Genomic DNA, 27,997 nt, shown 5'->3' on the forward strand with positions numbered 1-27,997 from the left:
TGCAATTTATGAATCGGCATTGATACACATACACATACACACAACTAGACAAACAACTCTCCTTTTCGAGTTACAATTATTCCAATACAGTTGTACCATTTCATGTATTCACTCTAAACAAATTATTTCTGTAATAATATGCATATTTTATTGATGACATTCTTTTATTTGTTGAATTAGTTGGCATGAAATGTATCTAAACGAATACAGAGTGAGCACGTACTACATGAGTTCGATATATGCTATAAATGACATAAGAATAGCATTTGATTTCGTGGTTATATTTACGTAGATGTTATCACATCATTACCATATTTGATAAACTTACATGTAATACAGCAGGAAATTGATACATTGTCGATGAAACTGTAATTCCCTTAAGGTGATTGTTACCCGGTGAGTGTTTCTCAATACGACATAGCTTATGTATGTACAGTTTCAGTGAAATCATGGAGGATTGTTCTAGCCGAACTTTATAAATCGTTTTACAGAAGTCATCTTGAGAGGCAAGAACAGAAACCTTGACTTTCACATTTAGAGGGACTTTGACCACAGGAGCAACTTGAATAGAAATATGTTAAGCAACGTTAAATTGAAAATCACAGAATGACATGGCTTTTTCTACATAAAAAGTCAATAAAGTGACAGATCCAAGTTTTGAATCGTACTAAATGTTGTTTTAACGATAAATAGCATTTTGGGATAATTCTGTTATAAAATTTTATGACATCTTAGCTTTCACATTTTAAATTGGTCGTGCGTAAAATACACAATCACAAGATCACTTTACCGGTCAAGGAGTAAAATAAGTCACCTGCAGGGTACCTTTCAAATTTGGAAGTTTCTAAGAATTTCATTCAAAATTGGGAGGAATCACCCCTTGGTAAAGTCGCCCCTTCGAATTCTTCTCTGATTCTCTGTGTTAATCACATCGTCGTGATTCTACACAAATAGAAAACACCCAGATGTTAGGCAACAACTGGCAGACACTTTTAAACTAGGGAAAAGATGGGTTGACTTTGACTTTGTATGAAAATCGAAAAAAAAACGTCAGAGTAGTAAAAATTTAAGAACCACGCGAGTTTCAATCGGCTAGGAGGTTCGAAGTAGAATATCAGTGGTAGATTTTTAAGTTTTTTTTTCACAAATTATCATGAGAATCTGACATGTGAAAATTTCAATGGTGTAATAATGTATATCTTGATTTACTTATTACTAAATTACAAAAATTGTTTGTTGAATGTGAGACAATCGTTTAAAACTCGAACTACTATGCTGGGTATCTCACGAAACCTTACGGAATGGCAACATTACTGAAATTTTGAAAACACTAGCTGAACCTAACTCTGCTGTTACTAACAGAGTTCGATACTGATCAGAGCGTTGAGCAAATAATAAAAGACAATGAACGTACTGCAAAGCCCATAATGATACAGCAAGAATTTTATGACATTGATTGTGTCATTATTTCTGCATCATCGTTTTGCCTGGCAATTTGAAGTATCATTCACCGTACACTTCGTCAGTGGTGCATATCGACGAGGTGTACTTGCATAAGTCGATGCCTCAATTTTGCCTGACCCTTGTCATGTTTTGATTGAAAACCTGAAAGTCAAAAATAAATAAAAGCAAATGAAATATTAGGATATGTGGAGTTAAAGAGTCTGCTTAATGGAAGGTGTCCTGTGTACGTGACACCATGACGCCATATATGTAGCCTGGACAGCAAATGTACTGGGATAATCAAAAAGTTACTTCCACCTCTCAAATATCTAAATTTTCAAAGTTATAATTTATTCAGAACAATTGTGAAGCGATTTTGGTAAGTAGTGTGGTCTTCGCAACCTCATCGAGTCTTTACAAACACTTGCGAGTATTGTACTTGGCTACCTTCTTCCCATTGTGGTATCGTTTCAGTCCAGACGTAGGTCTCGCGAGACTTTCCAAGCCTCATGGAAAAGTAGTTGTCTTTTGAATGAGATTCTGATTTGACTAGGTGTCGTGAGACAATATCTTTATATTCCACAGCAATACAAGATCTCGCCCAGTTCAGGAGAAAAAACCGCCGCTTAGCTTTTTGATAGAATGCTGTATCATATATTGGGCATATGCTGAAGAAAGAAAATTGGATGTTCTACTTACATATCCATTCTTTGTAATGTAACGAAGTTCTCTCAAAGCCACTGTCATCGAAGGTCGGTTTTGGGGATTACGGTCCCAGCACAGCAACATCAAGGAGTACCTGTAAGCCATAAAAGAATAAAAATAGGTTATATTTCTAAGAGGAGTAGAAAAATAAATAAGTTATATTATCCATCGCCCACTATATAAACGACAAGGGGGTAAGTGCGATATACATTTTCAAAACAATGCATAAATTGTATCGATAAGAAAGAAGATTTATGGGGATGCAGTTTTTCAAGACAGGGGGCTTGGTGATCTACCCAGGCACATTTGCGAGGTATACCACTAACGATTTACGAAATTCCATACTGATATTGGATCGTGTTAAATTCGGCCGATGCATATGGATGTTTTAATGGGTTCTGGTATATAATATACAATTTGTAAACTGCCGCCCTCACCTACTGTTCAGATGTTGATTTACTCGTGAAGATATTGCATTATATGCAAAAAGAATAGCAAGTTAGTGCTCCGTAGTCGACTACTCAGGCTTTTTGTAATAAAATTTATCCCTTTGATTTGAAGAACAAAGGTGGTTTTACAAATTCGTAGCACTGCCATAAATATCCATTTCGTTGTTAATATTTATCTTCTGTTATTTGGGGAGAACTGTGTTAAGATTCAGTTAAAACATCTCTGGGTTGTGGCCATGTATGGCTAATTGAACCGCTGCTTTTCCAAGTGTACTAAGCTGTCAACTCTCTTGTTTTAGTCAATTCTCCAGCTTTCGTTCTGTCTAATTTACACACACTGAGTCGAGTATTTCTTTGATTAAAAACAAGAAATATTTTGTCCATGACATAGAGCATTTCTCCTCGTATCCTTTCTGTCACTTGTCTTAAACGAGATACATCCTTCTAACACATGTGCAGTTCTGAGGGGAAAATGATGATTAAGGTAGTATGCGCCCTGAAAGTGAAAGAGTTAAAGTTTTGCTCAAACTTTCCTCAATGAAACTTTTGACGATTCTCTTACAAAATCGCGAATAAAAATTGGGGGTCACCATGCAAATTTTGATATGACAGAAACAAATTACCTAACATTTACCGATATTTAAAATTTAAAATAACTGCCATACCCATATTAACTGTATGAAGAAAAACAAAATTGATGATTTTCGAAAAACTAAAGCGATAAACGTATTCTTATTCCATAAGCTTCGAAACGGTCCCCTGAAAGTTGTAAATAAGAAATAAAGTTTGATAGTTCCAGTCTAAATACTTGTTCCGAGGCACATTCTACCTTACGAATGGTACTTTTGGACTCACAATTCTTCAGTACATTGCTGTGGTTTCTCCATACGACGTCCACTTATTATCTGATCTGATATGTCTCGATTTGACACACCTGAGTAAGGCGTTTCACCTAGAATCAAAAGAAATATTGATACAATTTTTATCTATCACAGGCAAGATCCCTTACCTTCCTGGTCTGTGAAAATAATATGAAGCGAAATATAAGACATGGAAACACTAAAGAGGATATTATCTTTTAAGTATTTATTCATTTTCTCCTTGAAATTATATTATATAAATTCAATAAACCCAAGCAAACATTGCAATGTAGTCAGACACGCCAGAAAACCATTACTCACTGGCTTAGGTAGCCGCAAGTACGTAAGAGAATTACATATTGCGTCATTCAGGTACGCGAGTTGGTAGTTAGGAGAGCAAGTGAACAACTCTCTAAGAACGACTTCACTGTATTTACGTGACGTCCGCCCTGTTAATAGGTCCTTACTAACATATCGATTTACGATATCCATATTTCTTACCTAAAGTGATAATCTCCCAGAGCATGACTCCAAAAGTCCAAACGTCAGTTTTCAAAGAGTACAGTCCTTCTCCCAGTGATTCTGGGGCCATCCAACGAAGAGGCAGAAGTCCCTAAAATAAAACCATCTCACTTATGGTAATGCCACACAATCTTTCTCACTGTCTTTTTCATAAGTCTACATCGGAGATGTCAAAAAGTGCGCGCACTTCTCTCGTAACACTTAACGATATCTCTCTGAACACTCCGTTAACAGACGTAATCAGATAACATTACGGGAAGGCTCCATTAACTTAGGAATACCCTACTTCCCTAGAGGATCAATTTCACAGACCTGCCTTTCCTACAATGGCACTACAATAGCACCAACTGGATTAGATAAACATAACAATGGAACATTCACACCTTGGGGATTAAAAGTCTTCTGTTTGTCACCCGAGTTGGTCAGGCAAGGACTCGGGTTTCAGGTACCATGAAAGTTAATGCAGTCGTCCCCTAATGGATAACTGTCCGCAATATAAAATTAAAATAGCATTAACTTTTAGAATGTTGGCCTCACCTCTAGACTGTCTTTTATTTCTTCTTTATCAGTTCTTACAGCATTGGAGAAAGATCCTATTTTGCAAACTTTCTCTTCGCCGACGAAAATATTCCGAATTCCAAGTTTGCGATGGATAATCTACATTCATTTTAAGGGAAAGGTTCGGAACATGACAGGTAACTCCAAAATTCCATAATTGTATCCCTTTACAAGGGGATGAAGTTTCTTCTGATGTGAGTAGCGAGTCAACCGCCTGAACATATTATTTCCAATATATGTTCAAATCATTGTTTCACACATTTTATATTTTAGCTACCGCTCCAGTAGCTGCAACTTTAAGTGAGTTTCTAACTATTTTTGTCTTTGACGTCAACTAAAGTTTCTTGTTCTCTTCCCCAGAGCGTATTGAAATATGCATGCAGCTTTCCACTCATCAACTTAGCCTTTGCATATGTAGACTGCATTGTTATTGTTGACAAGTGACTTCTAGTCGGGACTAGAATTCAAACGTAGTTAATAACAGTGTACTTTACTAAAGACGCTGTGTTGAAAAGCTAAATAGTGGATGTTTATACATGCTTTTTGGAATAGAACAAGAAACTGTAGTTGACAATTAATATACGTGAAAACAATCATGATGTTCAAGGATATAGCTACTATATCCATTTATATGACTATGGCTGGAAAAAATAGAACATTATTAATACCTTCAGAGAAGCTAAGTGCTCCAATCCACAGGCGATTTGATCAGCAAATGACATCAGTTCATCACCAGTCACAGAGTGAGGTGTCTTGTTAAAATCCAAATAGCTATAATCATCACAATCTTCTTCTTCATCAGGTCTGCTTCTTTCCGTACCGATGGCACTCAACACGTCTTTTAGACTACCGTAAGGTGCATACTCCAAGATAATACATGGCCTCGCTATGAATGAACACGTAGTTTTTTCTCATTTATCAAATTGATCAAACAAATCTGCTTTCCATGGAAATGTCAAATTCAAGTCCTAATTTCATCTACTTTTGTTCACTTACGTAATGACTAATACTTTGTGATATCCGGAATCTTTTCTTGTACCCAAGGCAACAAACTGAGAAAACACACTTTAAATAATACACATTTTTCCTAGAATTCATGAAGTATAAAGTTTGCGCATGTGTTTGAAGCCACGTATTTGCAGTGTCGCTAAAGTTAGCATCATACACCCGTGGCCACTTTAGTGTTGATCAAGCCTGTCTGGTGCAAGCAGAAATTCTGTCTGCAGAAGGGTGATAAAACGGTTACTTTACCCTGTATCAGTGGTGATATCGGTACCTACTATCGGTACCCCATGGACACGCCGATTAGCCTGAAATTACGGAGTGATTATAAAATACACTGTATACAAATGATGTTAAGTTGACCACGGCATTTGCCCTATCAGTATTTAGTTTCAGGTAAAACTCATGTGTTTCAAATGCAGTCAGTGTTACAGAACATCACACATTTTGTGCTGATTTCAATATTGCAGTGAATGAATACCAACGATACTATATCATGTTTAGTAAGTGTCGTGTTCAGACTTTGTTCAGACGCGGGAATTGAGAAAATGCCACTGAGAAAATGTTAGCAATTAAATTACAGATATCGCCCGTCTTGATTGCAAAACTTTCGAAATAGACATTACTTGCACTAAGCATGTTTCTTTCCTACAAACCGTAAATAAACTTACTCCAATTTCACTTGGTACGAAAAGGTAAGAGTAAAGTACAGTCGGGGTAGCATTTTACATGTACATGTATTCATATGTGTGTAACCATGAACGACACTTTTCTCATCCCCGTTGAAGGGAATCTGTCCTGATACATGTATATCTCTTTCAAACTTTTCTGGCTCCCTCCACGCTTATCTTAAAACGGTCGCTTGCTTGTTTTTTGTAGCTCCTCGTGGTACCTCGCTAGATGCCAAATTGCCACCACAATGTCTTATATTTTGAACAATCAAGCTGCCCACGTCCTTACTGAAGGATTTTCCCGTATGATATTCGTTGTTAGGGACTGGTCAGTTTCTTCGGCCTGGGGGGGGGCGGTGGATTCATGGGGGGGGGTCACCCTGTTTTTGACTTTGGTGATAGGGGGGGTCACCATGTTTTTGAAATGCCCAATAGGGGGGGTCAGTGTGTTTTTGAATTTCGACACAGGCTCATCATTGCCTAAAATGCATTGTGTCAGCCACAAATTTCATCCAGTTGCATTTTTCGGCGCGCCCTTCGGGCGCGTAACTTTAATAATCAGACATATTTTTCAGCACGCCCAACTTTAACATATAAGGCATACATATATCAGAGATATATGTATGATCAATATTTTTCAGCGTGCTCTTCGAGCGCATTACTTTAATATAATATCAGACATTTTTCAGCACACCCTTCCTGTGCATTACTTTAATATACAAGACATATATATCTGAGATATCAGGATGTTTCATATTTTTCTCCGCGCCCTTCGGGCGCCATACTTTAATATATCAGAGATATATACCAGAGATATCTTGATGTTTGCTAAGTGAAAGTGTACTATTATGAAATCTCCATTTCATATGAAAAGCATGACAAATTCCTGATACTTTTCTGTTCTCTCTATGAGAATTCAGTATGAGAAAGCAACATGCACAAATATCAATGTTACAAGAAAAGGTCATCTCAGACTCTGCACACATCAGATTTGGCTAAAATGCCTGTCTATGGCTCCTCAGGAGATTTAATTGGATGGCTGGCAAGTCTTAACACCCATCAAAATTTTTGATTTACAGCTTTTTCCTGTTTGATATTAATGATTGACATCCATTTCTGTACAACAGTTCAGGACATCTGGTTAAGCATAGAAAGTGTGAAATACATTCACAGCTCATTCAAAATGTACTGTATTCAAACTTTAAGATTGAAACTTTGAAATTCCTATCTTACAACTGACATGCCAACAATTTCATTAAAACACTTAATGACTGTTAAAATATAAATGTATGTAAAATATAATATATTTATATATTACACACACACACACACACATATATATATATATACATATATATACATATATATATATATATATATATATATGTGTGTGTGTGTGTGTGTGTGTGTGTGTGTGTGTGTGTGTGTGTATTACAGTATAACCGGTATATTATTACATATTACAGTTTTCGCGTGCAGGGGGGGGGTCACCCTGTTTTCAAACTTTGGAATAGGGGGGTCACCCTGTTTTCAAAATTTGGAATAGGGGGGGTCAGCCACTTTTTGACGTCGGCAAAAAATAATCCACCGCCCCCCCCCCCAGGCCGAAGAAACTGACCAGTCCCTTATTGATGTTCATTGTCGGAGTGCAGACTTACAGCGTGTCTACAGTGCAGTGTTGTGATCGATTTGAATTGGGCAGGCGAGACATTTTAGTAGAACGTTATCTCAATCCTAACAGTGGGGTGCCGATAGTGAACCTTACATTTATTACACCGACCACCACTTTGTTTCGTTTATACAAACATAATTTTTGCTTGCACCAGACAGGCTTAATCAACACTATAGTGGCCACGGGTGTAATTATGTACATTCATCTATGAAGAAACGCCAGTAAAAACCTGTTCTCTCATTAGGTAATCTTCAATTTTAAAGAAAATTTCGTCAAAAATTAGTACGCAATCCGCTATTTTCTTAGAAAATGTTAAGATACTAGTTCACTCACGTGATCCTGTGTTGATAATACATCCTAGCAGCTCGATGACGTTTACGTGAGCAGTGGTTGACAGCATGACGTCAAGTTCATTCAGGAGATTTTCTTTCTGTGTCTTTGATGATGAATCTGTGTATGTGGTAGATGATGTCATAATATTCAAAAACAGAATTAGGCAAATGGCACTGATATAGCCTAACGGCGTAGGTACATGATACAGAAGGTACAATGCACCCCAGGGACAGATATTCAGACATTTGAGCTATTTTAAAACGCTTTTGATCTACCACTTGAAGCTCATGTAGTATTTATTTTTTTTTGTTTTCGAAAATCGAAAATTTTATTATCCCCACAGAGTTAACACAGATATGGCACCTATTTTGAATTTCATTACAACTTCCCCGATGCTAACTTGACACCTATTAACGTCTGTTAATCAGATGCGAAAAGCGCCACCTGTATGCATTTCGCGGCGAAGTGTAAATGAAGTTAGTTTGCTCACAGTATTAGTTAATGAGGGGATTATTGACAATGAATTTTCTGGCCAGCATAATGGCAATGCGGACCTTGATATGCTCACCCTCAAGTCCTCAACACGATACGGACTATAGCTGACCCTTACCTCCATGGGTTGTGCAGGAAAAGGACGTCTCTTTCTTGGAGGAGGGACTGTCACGCGTTGATAAATCGATACCGGTTTTGGCCGTGCAATGCAAGAGTACATTGGCACCTGATTATGTGTACCTAGACGTGTATAAATCATCAGTGGTTTATACAGCGGTACGACGTATCGGTGTAAGCATGGAGCCAGATCCGTTTCTAGCTCCAAAGTGTAAGACTACGACTTTATTTTTGACTGACTGCACCAGCGATGGTCCGCATCAAACAGTACTACAGAAGAAAATTTACACCGCAAATTTCCATGGACTTTTTTCCATTTTTTTGAAATCACATTATACCTGCACTTATCGAGAAGGCTCACTTCTCAGTCGTAAAACATTGGTTAAAGCATAACAGTGACGTGTGCATGTGCGCAATTTTACTGTTGCTAAAGAGTGTCGATCGACCTTCTGTGAATGCTAAAACACTTCTCCGTGCCATAGACCCTTGAGGGTCTATGTCCGAGCATAGCATCAATAACTTGCAATGTAGTAAAGTAACATCCCCGGAAGATTTTATTTTCTGACATTTTGATCCTGCATACCCTCTGCATGTTGACAAGCAATGAAGCTAACAAGCGTCCTACTGTTTACCATATCCTTGCCCCGAAAACGACTACAAGGCAGATTATTTCAATTTTTCAAATTTCCGTGGGAGAGAGTGGATGTAATCAGATAATTTTCTGGAACTACCAGGGTATGATCACCTCATCCAATCATTACCCGTTTTCCGAACGATCTCTTGATATTAATTTAGTGTGTCCTGATCAAAGTTTCACTTCATTACAATGCTAAACTTCTTTCGAGAAACTTAGAAATAAAGATCGATTATTTTTACCATGTGTGTACACACCAACGAGATGCTATTGTTTAGCAGGAGCGGAGATTAAATCCAGTGGGTCATTGATGCCTTCTGATCTGAATAAAACGTTGGGTATCTTTAGAGCGGCAGTGTTTCACCATGAAGGCGCGACTTTGCACAATTTTTAAATGTCGGATATTTACTATCTAGTATCGAAGTTTGACGATTTCGGGACAAATATCGATACTAGACGATACTAGAATGAACTGCGGTTGTCCTGAGGGAAGCCGCGTCTGTGAAATCCACGATATTTAGGATACCCGATATTTTTTCGGCGATTTGGGGACTCTCATATCGATATTAGAATATACTAGAATTACTTTTCCTGTGCCTCGTCGCGCTGGATCTGTGAAATCTTCGATATTTACCCGATATTTATCGGCGATTTGGGGACTCTAACATCGATACCAGACGATACTAGAATGACTTACCTCGTGCCTCGGCACGCCAGATCTGTGAAATCTCTGATATGTACCCGATATTTATCGGCGATTTGGTGACTCTAAATAGCGATACTAGACGATACTAGAACTACTTGCCTTGTGTCTCAGCACGCCGGATCTGTGAAATCTCCGATATTTACACGATATTTACCGGCGATTTCGGGACTCTAATATCGATACTAGACGATACTAGATTCAGTCAAATCGCGCGTAAATATCCGATATATATCGGAGATTTCACCACCTCACAGTTCTGGCCAAACCCGACATCCAAGGATTGACTCTAGCTTCGATAGTAGACGATACTAGATTCAGTAAAATGGCAAGTAAATATCCGATATATATCGGAGATTTCACCACCTTACAGTTCTGGTCAAACCCGACTTCCAAGGACTGACTCTAGCTTCGATACTAGACGATACTAGATTCAGTAAAATGGCGCGCAAATATCCGATATATATAGGAGATTTCACCGCCTCACAGTTCTGGCCAAACCCGACTTCCAAGGACTGACTTTAGCTTCGATACTAGACGATACTAGATTCAGTAAAATCGCGCGTAAATATCCGATATATATCGGAGATTTCAGCCCTTAATAGATCTGGCTAAGCCAATCTAATTTCGATATTGTATAGTCTAGTAGCCGTAAATATCGGATATCATATAAAAGTGAAATGTCGCCTTGTCCTCTGTTTCACACAAACGAGATCGTTTTTGTCCGACAACGGAAGTTGACCGGGCAATACATTTCGCAATCCAGTTTCTTCCAGTGATTGTCATTCGAAGTGTTTTTTTCACAAAGCTATAAAACTTCTCGACCAGTATTTTCCATTAGCATAAATAATAAAAACAGACAGACAAATAGCTAGATAGATATATCATGTGGTATATTCATCCCTTTAAAAAATTCAGCGATGGCCACAAAACTGTTTCAGCTTAGTCATTTTGAAGGCATGTCTGCAGTAACATATAGGATGGGGATTGCGATATTGGCGTTGGTTGCCTTTCAACGACAACTCGCAGTGAGAGCTATCCTTGTTTTCGTGAAAATTGTCTTCCTTCAGTGACTGTAATTCTCACTGTGTTTTTATCTTAGGGGCCCGGACTTTTCAAACATAATGTGTACCACCGGTAAATTGCAGTTTATAAGCTCTGTTCAAAAAGGAACGCAGTCCTCGCTTCTAGCGTTTATGCGGCTTAGGCCGGCATAATTATGTTTATCTAATTTGAATAGAAAAGGCTAACAACGTAAAAGCGAGTTTTGTAAAAAACATGCGAATCACTACCAGGTGAATAATTTCGACACCTTTTCATGCTCCATGAATCCATCATGAATGTCCATCAAATGTTGTTTCAACAAATTTTGCAATGTTTTGATGCATTATTTAGACAAAACATGATCTAACCTTTCGCCAAGGGCATTTGGCGAGAGATAAGTAGCATGGACCACGTGATCCACTGCCGTCCGCAGATAGGATTCAAAATTATGGTGAAGTCACCGTGGTTTAATGACCAACTCGTAAATACCGTAGTCATGAGCGTCCATCTTACACTTTACACCCTTTGATGCAGCAAATACTGAGTCCGAATCACCACAAATTCAAGTAAATCAAAGTCCGAACCGAAAACCTTTATCTACGACTGAAACTTAACATCATTCCGTTCGAGGCCCGCTGCCCCCTTATTATCACCGGCATAAAAAAATCGGCGTCATCAAGGGACGCTCAATTTTGTATTTTTTATATTTTTGGATTCGCATGTAGCTTTACCTACAGTTGGCTATTTAAAAAATGCATTCGTTCTCCACTGCTTGATGTAAATGTTCTGCTGGGAGTGTTTGAAGACTGTGAGACAAACACAATTATCGCCTGTGTTGTTTAATTTTCATTACGATTTTCTTCTGACGGAAGTCCTTGTCTGATTCAAAACGTTTGATATAAGGATTGTGACTGGCGAGGCTACATCAGGATGCAATGCACTCGAGTCCGAATACATAGACAGTGTCTCTGTTTTTTCTTGTGAGGTGGGATGAGGTAAGGTATACAGCTGCCGCTATGTCGTCATAAGTACGGACCGAAAGAAAGTAGGAGTTATACTTGTAAAATATGAACTTTAGTAGCAGTCAAGTCTACAAGCTATAGAAGTCGAGCGAAGTCTGCACGCCACGGTCATTCCACTCGCTTTTGTGGAGTGACCGTGCTTACGTCGTTCGAACATTTTCAGCTTTTGTGCTAGGTGTTAGCACAATGAAGCGTCTTTTCAGTTCTTTTGTACCGATGTCGCATCGCAATTGCCATGTGGTGTCAGAATTCGAAAATACCACGAAACCATAGTCCCTTGTAGAGGGACTGTGACGAAAATAATATTCAATCAAACTTTACAGGAGAAATAGTCGCGGTTCCACACATTGCCTTGCATGCAAATGCTGTTCGAGTCTTTTTATTTTGGTATTATCGATGTGTACGTGATTCACACCTCCGACCGGCTTAGCATATTAACTAACCCCGAAATTTCGGGGTTGCATACATGGCTAGTTAGCATCGGCGAAGTTGTAATGTCAAATAATCGGTAACTTTTAAAATGTGGAAATTGTTTATATAAGCAGATAAATATATAAAAATAGTTAATAAGATTATTATAAGAATAATAATAATCATGAATAAATATAACAACAATAGCACTAATAACAAAAATGTAATAAAATAATGAAAAAGACGAAAAGTAACAGGGGAGTACGGTGAAAAAAGACTTTATCTGGTTTGGACAACTAGAATAGCCCACTAGGACTGGTCGAGTCCACCGCCCAAAATGAACAACACTAAACCCTAGCGGACAATTTATATGTTTTGTACCAAATTTTACACGCTAACCGATGGTTTTTATCCTTGATTTTGAAGAGCAATGCTTAACGATTCGTCTGGGAAAATTTGGGCAAACGTTTAGTAATTCAATTTAAAGACGCGAACTACCTTACATGATGTGTGTAAGATAACTGGGTTATTCTCTGATGTGAATAAATATAAAAACCAATACCTTTCAAACATTTCACAACAACTGTTGAATATCCACCAGAGGCGGCTTTCTTTAGCATCTTTGCCTTTTGTATTCCAGGCTTCAGAAGCTCAAGCATGGTCAGTTCTGTCGAAGAGATCTCTATTTGTTCGCGAGTGCGCATTTTTCTGTCTACGTGCGCAGTTGCTGCTGCAGATGAGGTACGGCTGTTAACTTTTGGCGGAAGCTCGGGAGGTACGTCGCCCGGTACGTCGACTGTCATATTTCTTCTGTGCCTCGACGTATCGGAATCAAGACTGCTTTGATACATGACATTATCAATACCAAAACACTGTGGGCTCTACATTTCAAGTTCATAAAGAATTGAAGATTTAAAATTACAACACAAGTAATCGAATCGCATTTATTTGTGACACCGACCGATGATATTGTAAAGCCACTCTCATCCCTTTCCCCATGAATTCAGATGTTTAATATTGACCCATAGTAATCAACACTACGTTTTTATATTATTCCCTTGACGATTGTCAGAAGACGTGGCTTCCCGTGAATCACTAAGCCTGTTTACACTCCCAATCTTCAAATAACCGATTGTCTTGCGTCGAGTGATGTAATGCTAATGAGGTTTACTTTGACTCAAGCTTCAAGTTTAAAGATCATCTCATCCTGTTTTGACAGTAGCTGTCCTGTAATATATTCCAACGCACCAGTATTTAATTAGAACTGTAGGCTAACTCATTTATTCATTATAATGTGTAGATTTGAAAATTGTTGTAATCTTTGTATAGTAGATAGACAGATCAGAGAGCAGATTTTGAGTCGTCACCGTTGCTGTTCAGTAATAAAGATCTAAAGTGGTGCTAACAACCAATAACTTTTTGTGTTTGCTTCAGTTACTGAAAATATTTCGATCCAAGACCGTTCCTCAACTCATGGACCGTGACGGAAGAGTCGTTACAATATACATCTTCAGTCAGTGGAGTCATTCGTGAGATGTCTGCTGATCTACTGACTACGAAATGAAAAAAGGCAGTTACCTGGGGAACAGCATTCTCTTCTGACGCGAGGTTCGACAGGTTCGATGAGACAGTTCTCCCAGACATCTATGAGCAAAATATTCACAGATGAAATATGGCGGTTACACGAATTCTTTAGGAATATATATAAAGATATATACATATATATATATATATATATATATATATATATATATATATATATATATATATATATATATGTCGCGATGGTTATGATGGTTTCACTTATCGTGTCTAAATCTCATTCAGTGTATTTCAACATGTCAAATAATATAAGTAGTATTTCAGTATCAAACAAAATCCGTGAAAAATTGTCGACTTTGTCCCTTTAAGAGTTAGAAAATTTTTAAAACTACGCCGGATTAACAAAATTGGCATTTACTACATACCCCACTTTCTGTCTTCAAGTTCGAAAGTTATTAACGGACACATTAGGGAATGGTTGAAGTCCCGACTTTGAACGACATTAAAATTTTGTTTCAAGAAGTTATAATTGGGTGATAACCCCTTGCCGTTTACCTGTTTTGCCCTTCGTCTTCTGTACAGAACTGCGACAACAATAACAACAACAATGCCAAGAAGAAGGAGAACGGCCGTAATTGAACCAGCAGCAACTGAGGCGGTGTTCTTTGATGTTTCCGAGATTGGTGTATTATCTATTTCGATCTATAAACGAAATACAAACACGTTCATTTCAAAGTCACCGCCTTCATTAAAATAGATTATATCACATTAAACATTATGAATTGATTTTGAAAAGATAAGATCCACCGAAACCAAAGAATTTGGTGAAATCAAAGATTTTTATTTATTCGGGATGATGTGAAGGAAGATTTTACCTCGGTTCGAGTTTCCCATGCACTGATATCGGGACTTATAAGTGAGATGTATTTCTATGGCAACCGGTGGCAAAAGCGCAAATGAAATTAATCCATATATAGTACGTGAACGCTTGAAATCTCACCTGCATTTCAATAGTGTTTCCATGCATATTAGCGTTGTTCACAACGGTTATAAAAACCGTGCATTCAGTTTTACCATCCGGAAAATCATCTAAGGCGCTGATATTGAAGACTACTAGATATTCCAGATAGGAACAAATGTTTAGGTTTGGAATGCAGGCACACGTCAACGGTGAACATGATCTATCCGATGGATCCTGAGAAAAAAACAGTTGTACAAATTAAAATGTAATAATAAATATTAAATTGCAGTATTCCATATCCCCGAACCCTCACACTTTTTGAGTCAAGGTTTCAGTTTATAGAAATTTCTTTGCGTCATTCCCAAACCAATCAAGAAATTTGTAAAAAATATATTGTGTCAGAGGTGGATTTCTTAAACCATTGGTTCATCAACTGACCTCTGGGTTTGGCACTCTGGTCAATGTACCATTTCACGAACAAAGGTATTCACGCCCTCAAGAACATGATCACGTACTGGTTTACATGACTTTCTGTCTCTTTTGTCCATGTTTGTATCTTGCTTCCTGTTTTTATCTGCCAAACTCTACTCTTTACCCTATGACCCGTACACATTAAGGTAGTTCGCGCCTCGAAAGTGAAAGACTTATAAATCTTTTGCTGGAAATTTCCCCAAGCTAACTTTCAACCATTCTCTTTCAAAATCAACAATACAAATCTGCGGTCACTGCGTAATTGTTGGTACTAGCGAAACAAATTACCCAATATTTATCAACACCTGAAATTGAAAATGACCACCATCTCAGCTTTATCTCTCTGTGAGGATACAAATTCCCGATTTTCGAAAAACTAAACCGGTAAACATTGTGATTACTTCATAAGCTTCAAAACCAGGCCCCTTAAGTGGTAGGTTAAAAGAGTATTGTAAAAGTGTGAGAGTCTGAATATTTCTCTTCGAGGTTCATTCTACTTAAATGTATAGCGGATTCCACATTTGTTTACATTTAGTGCGGACAAATTTTGCAGTATTTCTTTACTCACAGTAGGGGATGTTTTATCAACAGTTCCCTCTCCATAGAGCAACGAAAAATCTGTCCGGTCATAAAGCTTCCACTGGATTTCCAAAATACCACTTTCTTCGTCGTGTGTCTTCACTATCACCCTGATTTAAGTAATCATCACAAAGACGTTATGAAGCTTATTAAGCCAAGAAGTTACATACAATTATAAACTTGTCCAGAAATTATTGCATCTCTCCAGATATACCTCACAAGTAGTTTATTTCCCCAGAAATATATTGGTCTGGGAATACGGAGTTAAATATTTGTGGAGTCTGCAATATCCTTCCCTGTTTAAAAAGTGAAATGGTTTGCCCTATGATTCGATATAATGCAAATTAATGTATCATTATGCTTTTGAAATAAAGGTAAAGCTAAATTATGACTTTGTTCTCGTTCGTTTACTCTACACACGTTTTGCAAAGGCAATTTACTTCTCCAAGACTTTCTGTATTCTTAGGATAAAACTTAATACACTTTAACGACCATTTACTCCACATCCACTAATCACCAAACCGACGTCAACCCTGGAAGTTAAAACCAAACGCTCTTAAATAGATGTTAAAATTGGACACAATGGATGTTTGACTGATATTTAGAACAAAAAAGGTAATTTGTTTCATTCTATTCTATTCATATAATTTTAACAGGTCTTATCCACACGAAGGCTATGAGTAGCTACGTTGAAACATGCACACGCAGATATGTATGTATGTATGTATGTATGTATGTATGTATGTATGTATGTATGTATGTATGTATGTATGTATGTATGTATGTATGTATGTATGTATGTATGTATGTATGTATGTATGTATGTATGTATGTATGTATGTATGTATGTATGTATGTATCTATGTATGTATGTATCTATGTATGTATGTATCTATGTATGTATGTATCTATGTATGTATGTATGTATGTATGTATGTATGTATGTATGTATGTATGTATGTATGTATGTATGTATGTATGTATGTATGTATGTATGTATGTATGTATGTATGTATGTATGTATCTATGTATGTATGTATCTATGTATGTATGTATCTATGTATGTATGTATCTATGTATGTATGTATCTATGTATGTATGTATGTATGTATGTATGTATGTATGTATGTATGTATGTATGTATGTATGCGTGCATGCATGCATGCGTTTTTAAATAAAGTCTATGTAGTTGCAGCAGACGTTTATATAGTGTTTCTGATACCTCTGCAAAAAGGCAAACGTATTTCAAAAGGTAAAGGTGAAGTCAAACATCCTCCTCTATTCTGAACAATGCTCTTGAAGGCTTTATATGTACCAATTATGTAGAAAGCAAACGTCCAGTCAGAAAAGCGAGGAAAGAACAGTACATAACTAGCTGTTGATGATAGCAGCATATTTACCCGGGGTTTGGATTTGACGTTTTGACCATAGACACCACTTCGCTGTTTTCTACAAACTCCAATTCAGAGATGACAGGTTGTGTGCTATCGAAATAAAACACAATACTGTCGCGTTTTGTATGACCAATGACGTCATGTGCCCTCAGCCAAACCATCACGAATTTGTTATCTGAAACCATCACGAATTTGTCATCTGAGTCGAGTGGAGGGACAGGTACCTCAGTCTGTAAATTCAATAAAAGTCAAAATACTCAGATTTGTTTTGAGGTCCTTTAATATAATATTTTTATTGATTTACAAAATACTTCATATATAGACCGTATTCATCTGCAACATCCAGATACTTGAATCATTGTTTGATGGTTTGTTTTGTTTTTACATTGAAAATAATGTTGAAATGCCGAGTGTTCAATTTGTCAAAACTGCTTATAAAACATTTATGTAATTTTCCAATCCTACTGGTGACGACTGAATTTTAGATCGGACAGAAATTCATTTGTCAAGAAAAACGTTTGCAATGCAATGCATTTTGTGCTTAGTAAATTGCACTGGGCAAGTTATTACTTCATGTTTTATGAACATGCTTAGAAATGAGAACAAAAATATGTGTTTGCTTGTTGACCAAGCTCAGATAAATGATTAAAAATTGTTGCTTTAAAATCAACACTGGATAAGATATTTAAGCGATAGTAACTAATGATTAATTCACCATGCCGCCGATATCTGTCCAGTTTTGAGGTTCTGATCTGCCCGATGATGACATCGCATAGTCTATCTGAAAGAACACAATACCCTCGGAATTGGGTATCGCCTCTCTCGAACGTGAAGTTGGCGGCTGACCAGTAACTTCATCATACAAACGTGGCCATGGTTCGTGTTCTGCTATCCCGTTTAATAGATGTTCATCTCGATGGAAGGAGTTATAGAAATGTCCACCCCAAGATAATATCTTTGGAGTAAAAAATACAGTTAATGACAGGCTATTCAAAACCATTTAGTTGATAAATGGACTTTAAAATCTGCCGCTCCTGACGTCAGTGGGGCGAGAGGACGCCCTCAAGCGACTGATCATCCGGAGACTACCCAAACAGAGGTATCAAAGAGGTAATGTTCAATACAGTTGCTACAGGAAATATTATTTGACCAAAAGTACCCCTAAATTAAAGTCCGTATATTATCAAACAAGTTACGAATTAACGGTGTATAGATGTTAACACCCGTTCATGTATTTTGTGGTTCCTTATTTAGTTTTTGCTGAGTCATCACGGTCAATGTTCGATCACTGGTGGAAAAGTATTGCAGCACGGCTGCAATTAAGTCAATTAATCGTTATCTTACATTATTTTCGTTTTTAAACAAACTTTCACGTTAAATGATTCATCAAAGACTAAATGAGCGAAACCCAAGATATATGACCGAGTCATTGTATTTTTCATGTGTTTGAGCATGTACATCCCATATCTGTCAATTTTAGCACTCTGAATTATGCAAATTTAAGGCGACTGCTTACAATTTTACATGGGTCTGATAGCAACGCTCTCACCTGTTGTATCGACGGATTGATCCAGAAAACACCCTTGTTGTGCACTGCCCCGTCCGCTTTGATCGACTTGGTGACGTCGATAGATATAGCACTGATGTCATCAAACACCACAAAACGACGAACTTTGGCGGAGTTTTTGGCTCTGTCATACACTGTCATTATTATTGCATACACGCCTGTGTGAGAAAATAAATATGCATCGCCATATTGCAGCCGTCAAAAGACCAAATATGGTTTGACCGAGAAGAACTTTGGAACTGTGGTTTGTTGTCAATATAAACTGTACCACAAATGCTTTACAATAACTTTGCCTGAAATTATTAGAGACAAACTGATTCAAGCAGTTTAAATCTGTTTCCACATAGAACACCCAAACGTATATTAGTGCAGTTATTAATGATAATGTCACTAAATTAAGTTGCCTTTATATGCATATACCTGGGTCTGGCAAATGGAGTGTGGTCTCAGGTTGGGATGGATCGATGTTACGTTTGGAAGCATGGGGAGCTCTTGAGCGCATGTCAAGTAGGTTGTCCTCACTCGTGTCATAGGTCAACCGGAACGCTTCACAATCATAATGATCAATGCCAGATGGTTCATCGATCCAATCTTCTACCTGCCATCGTATGGTGATTTCGGCCTGTAAACGTCACGGAAAGTGCACATTGTAATATCCACTGTTTTGAAAAGTCAATTGAGCCGTCCAAAAGTGATAAAACCGTGTGATGTTTGAAACTTCTCAAAATGAATACATTTTGTAAAGTAATTTTCAACGGTCATATTTTCACAATGTTTGTATACGAAAGTTTTGTATCAGCGAAACAAATAACCTTACGTTAACAACTACCGATGTTTGAAACTCAAAATGACCGTTTACAAAGTGTCAAATCAATACGGAAGATTTTTACAAACAGGACGGTTAATGTTGAAATCTAGCTTTCAAAATTACTCACCACACGTGACAGGCTGGCAAAGTATTGCAAAAATTTTAGTGTTTGCATTGCTGTAGCCTGCGGGAGTAAGTAGGGGGCAGCTGATCCCTTGAATATTTCACACTGTCAATATTTAAATTTATGTAAATCATCCAAATCTTACTGACAAGGTTCTGGCCCTCTTGGCAAAACGGTCAGGCTACGATAAGGAGAGATGGACGGTAAAATTGTAATGCCAGTAGCTTTACGACACGCCCTCTATCGGTAGGGTATCATTAAGTAGGGTACACAAGTGTCGGCGCAATTCAAATTAGCGACGCTGCAGAATATGAAATTCAGACAGCAACCTAGGAATTCAGGTGTTCCTTGCCGTCTGTTTACTCTTTCGACCATTTAACTCATAAATAACTTTACTGCCCAATTCAAATTACGAGAAGTCAAAAAGCTGAAGGATGAAAGTGTCATGTACTCACATTAGTTGTGTACGAATCACCAATATCCATGATATAAGGGCTGCAGTCGGTGACGTTTCCACAAACTGTGTGTAATGGAGGCAAGAAGTCAAAGGCAATGACGGATGTCTTCTCTTCGCTGTTTTCATCATAAAACCTCGGGTCATCGATGGTCACGGAATTTTCTAGATCGAAATTGTTCAGTTTGATGAAGCCACCATTCCTGACGTGAAACTGCACTGACAGCCTAGCGATAGCAAGATAAAAAATACCATTCGTAACTTATCATTATTTCTGAAAATATCGCAGTCAGTGTAATGTCTGAATACATTCTCGGAACGAAAATAACACAAATCCAGTTAAAGTCTGCAGTAAAAACCTGATATTGTATTGATAATTAGTAAGAACGAGTATCTGCTTAATAAAAGAGCGATAATCGTGTTTCATCGAACCCCCTTTCCGTGAAAGTGAACCCTGGTACTAACCTGTCATTATGTTTGATGTCTGGATGGAGGTCGATCACATGACTGCAAGCTCTCACAGGCAAGTCGTCAGTAGTTATGTCCATGATGCCAGTTTTGTCTGAAAGGCACGTACTTGTTCCATTGGCAAGAGAACGTTTGCCTGGATGGAAAAAACGACGGGAATATCAATAAATGTTGAAGTATTTAATGGATGGTGCAAGCAGCAACATGTGCTGGAAGCAATTATTTACATTTTAAACGAGCTTAATCAGGCGCTATAAACAGGTAGCCTTGGCAGTGCTGTGACATGATCACGCAGACTGCAGCCATAGTACACGAACACACACGAACACACACACACATCACATCTCTCTCTCTCTCTCTCTCTCTCTCTCTCTCTCTCTCTCTCTCTCTCTCTCTCTCTTTCTCTCTCTCTCTCTCTCTCTCTCTCTCTCTCTCTCTCTCTCTCTCTCTCTCTCATTTCCTTGTCTGTACGGTGTTTCACTTGCCAAACTAAGTCCTGTCCGTCAATTTTCTTTATTTATAAGCTTATCTCTCTTCCATTCATACAATCTTGTCTGGCGCTACTTTACTGTATCGCTATTCATAACATTGTACTCAGAGACTTGTGCTGCCTGCAGCCCGTTCTTTGGCAGGACTTACGGATACTGGGCCCATGCGTATCTGCGTGGTTAAAATCGGCGTAATTTAAGGGGGTGTTATTTTTTCATCAGTCACTGCTAAAATTATTGTCAGATAAGCACTGGTTCTTCTTCAAAAAAAATGTGACCCATTCTGCTTCAGGAGAGTCCCCTCTCATGATAATTGACGCCTGAGAGTTATCCATAATGCACAGTGATATGAGTGCAACGCGTTCGACTGACCAGTTCATGTCCTGGGCATATCCACATACCAAAAGGCAATAAGCGTATTTGAGTTGTCAACTAATAAGCAATAAAATCAGTGTCGGTACAGACGTTTTTTATAAGCAAGATCAATCAATCGCCATAACTGTCACTATAACTGTCAAAAACTTAACTGAGAAAAACAAATAGTTTTTCGTTGAAACGAGATCAAAGTTTACCTCACCATTGTCGGGTGTTTTGCGTGTAAGTTAATACCTCCTATAAGAGTGAGGGCCAAAACCATACTCCTTATTTTAGATTCAAAACTTTTAAATAAGTATCGAAACAAAATCCCATTATGCAAATTATTTTATATTAGTCACATATTTCACCTCCGAAATGCAAATTTAGGGTTTTTGAACGTTAGGCTGTCATGCAGTTGCGAATTTGTCAGTTAACCTTCGCACCTTTCTTGGTAGTGCGCAATTTAATTTAAGGTAGAACGCGCCACGAGGTCAGATATTCGGGCTCTCAAACTTTTACAATTCTTTTCTGATCTACCACTTGTGGGGATTCAGTTTAAAACTCTTGGTGTGGGAAAACTTTTCACCGTCTTAAGCTTAGTTTTACGAAAATCGAAAATTTTGTTTTTCTCCTCTGGAGTTAAAGCAGGGATCGGGCGGCCATTTCGAATTTCAACTATCGATAAAAGCTGGGTAATTTTTTGTCAGTAGAACCTAAATTTGCGCGGTGATCCCTGATTTTTATTCTTGATTTTGACAGCGAACTGTTGAAAAACTCCTTGAGGAAAGTTTGAGTGAAATTTTAATTCTTTCACTTTCGAGGCGCATACTACCTTTAGCCGACACGGGTGAGACTAACAACCTTATCTCAGTCACTCCGGTACCAACCATATATTCTAATCATATTGTCGCTGTAAAATCGGTGGCATTTGTTTTGATTAGGTCAGGCTGGGGTGTTTGATCTCGGCAATGCATTATCGCGCACACACTCGATCACGCGTTTTAAAATCGCGACTGGGCGCAGGCTTGGCGTTACGAGGTTGCCCTTTGAATTGTAATGTTCAAGCTTATGAGCTCCTCAGAGTAGATATTCGGAACGTTAACGTGTTACTCAGAGCAGCCAAAATAAAGAAAAAAACCGATCATGAAGTGTATTATTCTGACTACCACATCCTGTAATAATCCACTGTTAACAATTTTGTTCGACTCACCCATATTTTCTGCCTCAAATATTGAATGTTGCCATCAAATGTACTATTGCAAAAACCACTCTTAATTTCTTAACGATGACAAAATATGTGATAAAATGAGTCTCATTGCCTTACCTTCCGCAAGATTCCATAAAACAGCGGCGGACACAACACCAAAGGCTGTTTCGTTGACATAGTATGGTTTGTAGATCGAGTCAAGTGATGGTTTATAACTTGACGTCCAGTCAACTTGAAATGAGTTCACATTCAATTGACAATATCCGACATTGTTACTAACACAGTCAACAGCGCAATTTTCGTCACTTCCGGTCACCTTGAGTTTTCCATAACAATTCTTTATCTTCGGTTTTTCGGTTACTTGTTAATAATAATGGAACCATAAATCATGAGTATTTTCATATCATATGGTTACTAGCGATCATGGTATGTTACCTGTCCAACACCCACTATTGTTCTGGCAATAATATACGTGAAAAGAGAAATTGATGTAGACCTGATCTTGTCATCAAGATATTCGTTTGACTCGGGAGTTTTGTCTGAAAATTTACGATAATAAAGAGTGGAATTCATAAATTTCAGATCATAAAAAATTATTTCAAATTGAAAATTCAAAGTCATTTGAGAAACCTACTTGACAGACAATTGTAACCTTGGAAACCATCCAGACACGAACACGTAGACGGGTGTCCCGGACAAGACCCTGGGTAGCAGAACTTACTGTCTGGTCTCCAGGAGCAACGTTCTGTGAATAACATGAAATAATATATGAATATTCCAAAGATATATTTGACTTACAGAGATCAGAATATAACGTCATCCAATACAATGATCACGCACAGTGAATGACCTCATTTAAATATTGCACAGGGACAAGAATTCAACACTCCTAGATGGGTAAAATCTCATGAATTATTAAACAAAGCATTGTTCAATGGAGTCACCTCTTCTATGTTTCCTTACTGTGATTTTATCAAAAAATGACAAAGATAATTCACAATTTTGCCCTCGTTACAATGTTCATCTCATTCTCATTTCCTGCAAAATATTATAAGAAGTATTTCAAAATTACCCATCTCAGCTTACTGACCATGCTGATATAAAATAAATACAGTCGTTTTCAAAACACTTTGACCACCAGAATATTCTTATTTTCTTCATTAATTTCTGTGCAATTTATTGATTCTTTCACCTGGTATTGTATTTAGCTTTGAGCTATCACTTGATAATAACTGGAGAATCAAACCCTATTTTTTTCCAAAATAATGTATTTCGAACGCATATTTGCCTTGTTTCATACTAAAAAATTATGCTTGAGATAGTGGTAAATTAAACAGTCAAATACACTAACATCGATTGAATAAATTACTCACGTTCACATTTTCTGTTTTGGATTCCTTGGTCTTGAACCAAATCGTAAGCCTTCTTATATCCTCCTCTGTCAAACTCACACTTCAAACAGTGTTGGTTATTACTAGAGGTACATCGTCTATCGATACAGTGGTCTATATTTCGGCAAGCTATTACAAGAGATTGACAGAAACATAACGAATAAATTTAAATTCAATCCAAGATTCGACAATGCTGTGTAGTGACAACGAATTTCTTGAAAAATTAACTTTATAAACAAGGTATCATAAAGGTAAGGATATCCACTATACCATTCTACTTAATGTCTTCTTTCACACAGCAAAAGAGCTATTTCTTTTAGCTCTATGACAGGACTAAATTACTTATAAGCGATTGTGAATATCTTTAAAATAAGCATCGGAAAAACGTAAATCGTTTAAGACTTCCTCTAATGTGTCTGATATGATACGATACGATACGATACGATACGATATGATATGATATGATATGATATGATTCTTTTAGCTCTATGACAGGACTAAATTACTTATAAGCGATTGTGAAAATCTTCAAAATAGCCATGGGAAAAACGTATATCGTGTAAGAATACCTCTAATGTGCCTGATATGATATGATATGATATGATATGATATGATATGATATGATATGATATGATATGATATGATATGATATGATATGATATGATATGATATGATATGATATGATATGATGTGATGTGATGTGATATGATATGATGTGATATGATATGATATGATATGATATGATATGATATGATATGATATGATATGATATGATATGATATGATATGATATGATATGATATGATATGATATGATATAAGGTAAGCGGTCACTTAATGACTGAAGATGATGCATATCTGACAAGCAAAATCATCTAGTTCTAACTAGGTCAATATTAAAATAAATATCAGTGAGCGCTGTACTTAATCCTAGCCGCACTGCTTGCTTTTCGTTGTTTAGACTTCTATACACACTAACATAACCCTGGATGTGGGTAAATACTCGACATATACCAGGAGTCGATTGGCGAGTGTTATTTGGAACGAATTACGCTCTTTGAGTGAAAATTAGAGTGAAAATTATTTTTCCATATCGGAAATTTTATTTTTCCTAATAGAATTAATATAGGGGTGGCGGCCATTTTGAATTTCATATCTGTACATGTTGGGAAGAAATTATTTCCTCTATTACAAAATTTTGCTCGGTGCCCCTGAAGTTTATTATTGATTTGGTTAAAACACTCATTGAGGAAAGTTTGAGCAAAAGTTTAAGTGTTTCACTTTCGAGACGCATACTACTTTAAGTGCCTGTACCTACCGAAACATTGCCAGTTCGAGCAGTATCCATAACAATTACCAATGGATTCGCCAGAATAAGATTGCGTACTGTAGTACACTTCGGATTTATATCTCCGTCTGTTGAAAACAAAAAAAAAAAAATTTCCGTGATCATCGTGAAAGCGCAAATTACATGATGAAATTTTTCATAAATTATGAAGGCGAGCTTCAATGCCCATGATACATTTGCCTATATCCTTTATTTTGTAATTTTTGCATTTTGAAGCACATGTTTACAGTCAGACATTCATACAACATGGATATTTTTACTCACATATATTTGGTACATCTTAAGAATACAAAACAGGAGGTCGTCGTGCGATGGATGTAAGAAACAATGCGATACTTGGCAACGCTGCGAGCCTGTAGTGATCGAAATGGACACCTGTTTGGCCTTTAAAGAGAGGTAGAAGACAATATTATATGCCTTCAGGAGACACTTGAATTATGAAAACAAATCATGTGTCTTCAAAATAGGAATGACAAATATTATTCATCTTTTTTTCCGTTTGGATCTTGTTCTGTGAAATGCGGCTGAAATCTGTCTTCCTCAATGTGTGTCTTCTTTCAGTGTGCGCGTCACCTATTTATATTAAGGCCAACTGTAACATGCAAATGGTATATTAAAATATGAAATTTATACGTATGTATTTTTATCGACATTGTTATTTGTACACTTAGTACATATCATGTGTTGAACTTTAAACTATTTACAAGTGTTTTAACTGTCCCATATACACACTCTATTTTAGCTATTTATCTGTCAGGGATGTCACACCTAGACATTCATTTCATCATAGACCCTCGATTTCGAGAGTGTATTATTCCACCCAACAATTACAAATTGCAATGCGTTATGCACATTGGCTTTTACAAACGAATACAATATCAATGCAAATAAACCTCATTTGAATATAACCGCTGACGATGAAGTCCCGAAAGTGTAAATCACCTATAATGGTCAATTTTCCTATAAGTGCATTTATACGATAAGTAGTTTCCCTGGTTGCCTTGTATATTATGAAGTACGCAACTCTTTCATTTCTCTGTGTTAATGCAACTGAGATTGACAGAAACATATAATATTTTAAAAGCGACATCAGTATAGTGTGGGTTTTATCTCATCAGATGCATTTTTCCCACCAGATGCAATATATCATAATTGTGCATTCTTTCTGGAAACACATGCGACTTTAGTGCTAGAAAAGCGCTTACCAGCATTCGACGGTTACTGTGACTATGGCGCCAATGAGTAACCAGCTGACTGCGAATTTCATCTTCCGCACCACTAACAGCGTCGATGAAGTGATAGGCTGAACATTGATAGACAAAACGAAAGTTGGATAGATTTTGTCCGTGGCAGTAATTTTACAAGAGAAAGTTGCTGCAACATATCCTCAAATATACTTATTTGGTTACACAAAAAAATTGCGGATATGGCTAAGCGGCCTCTTGGTTGTGAAATAAACCTATGGACAGAAAAAGCTTGTTGTATAGCAAGTATAAAAGAATATGGTGTTTTGTGTTTACCGTTGCAACACAATTTAAACAAAATGAACATTATTATGATATTTCAAATAATGTTGTTGGTGCGACTGCAATCAAACACGAGCTAATTTAGATCAAAGTGCCTGCATACTATGTCTCCAAAACAACGTATTATAAATGTTGACACGTTGCTATGAAACACTCGACCTATAGCTTGATTTACGAGTGTCTAGTAGTTTATATAAAACAATAACTGATGCAATTCAGTCTGATTTGTACTACAACTGTTTCCTTGTGGCCAAAAACCTTATTATTTCGCCACACAAATCTACAACACCTTAGTATTCGACTATCCACGTCAGCAGGCACGAAAGAATGATGTAAACCTAAAATGCACTAACATGTAGATAAGTATATCTTATTAACGAAACAAGAAAATTCACAAAAATTACGGACATTAAGGTACACGCGCATATCACGACAGTCAAGCAATGCGCATTGTCCGAAGTTGAAACCCTGTCGCTCGGAAAAAAGCAAATTGACAGCTTTCTAAAACTTCAACCGCTACCGTACGAGAAACAAGTGAATATCGATATTTGAATAGACAAAGTGGTGTGATAATGTTTTACGGTCTGTTGCTGAAAACAAAAACACTTTACCTGTTATCTGCGTAACAGGAACTTGCTGCTCTTCTAGCGGCGAGAAATGTTGCAGGGCTGACTGA

At 37.3% G+C, this 27,997-nt stretch overlaps 1 protein-coding gene across 1 annotated transcript; it reads right to left on the reverse strand.

The window, feature by feature from the left end:
• Positions 1-128: 128 nt before the first annotated feature.
• LOC139152477 (uncharacterized) lies at positions 129-27,995 on the reverse strand. Its single transcript, XM_070725632.1, has 25 exons — positions 27,933-27,995; positions 27,001-27,098; positions 26,060-26,179; positions 25,766-25,863; positions 24,432-24,578; positions 23,693-23,803; positions 23,176-23,418; positions 21,004-21,142; positions 20,540-20,765; positions 19,573-19,774; positions 19,135-19,310; positions 18,301-18,540; positions 17,592-17,815; positions 16,181-16,301; positions 15,181-15,375; positions 14,736-14,882; positions 14,217-14,282; positions 13,201-13,519; positions 8,216-8,332; positions 5,206-5,423; positions 4,517-4,636; positions 3,959-4,070; positions 3,453-3,549; positions 2,143-2,242; positions 129-1,605 (listed from the first exon to the last, which is right to left on the reverse strand). The coding sequence occupies exons 2-25, from the start codon at positions 27,060-27,062 to the stop codon at positions 1,567-1,569; spliced, it is 3,639 nt and encodes a 1,212-aa protein (XP_070581733.1). The 5' UTR covers positions 27,063-27,098; positions 27,933-27,995; the 3' UTR covers positions 129-1,566.
• Positions 27,996-27,997: the final 2 nt, after the last annotated feature.

This window comes from Ptychodera flava, chromosome 2 (assembly GCF_041260155.1).
Source record: "Ptychodera flava strain L36383 chromosome 2, AS_Pfla_20210202, whole genome shotgun sequence".
In the NCBI taxonomy this organism is placed as follows: Eukaryota; Metazoa; Hemichordata; class Enteropneusta; family Ptychoderidae; genus Ptychodera; species Ptychodera flava.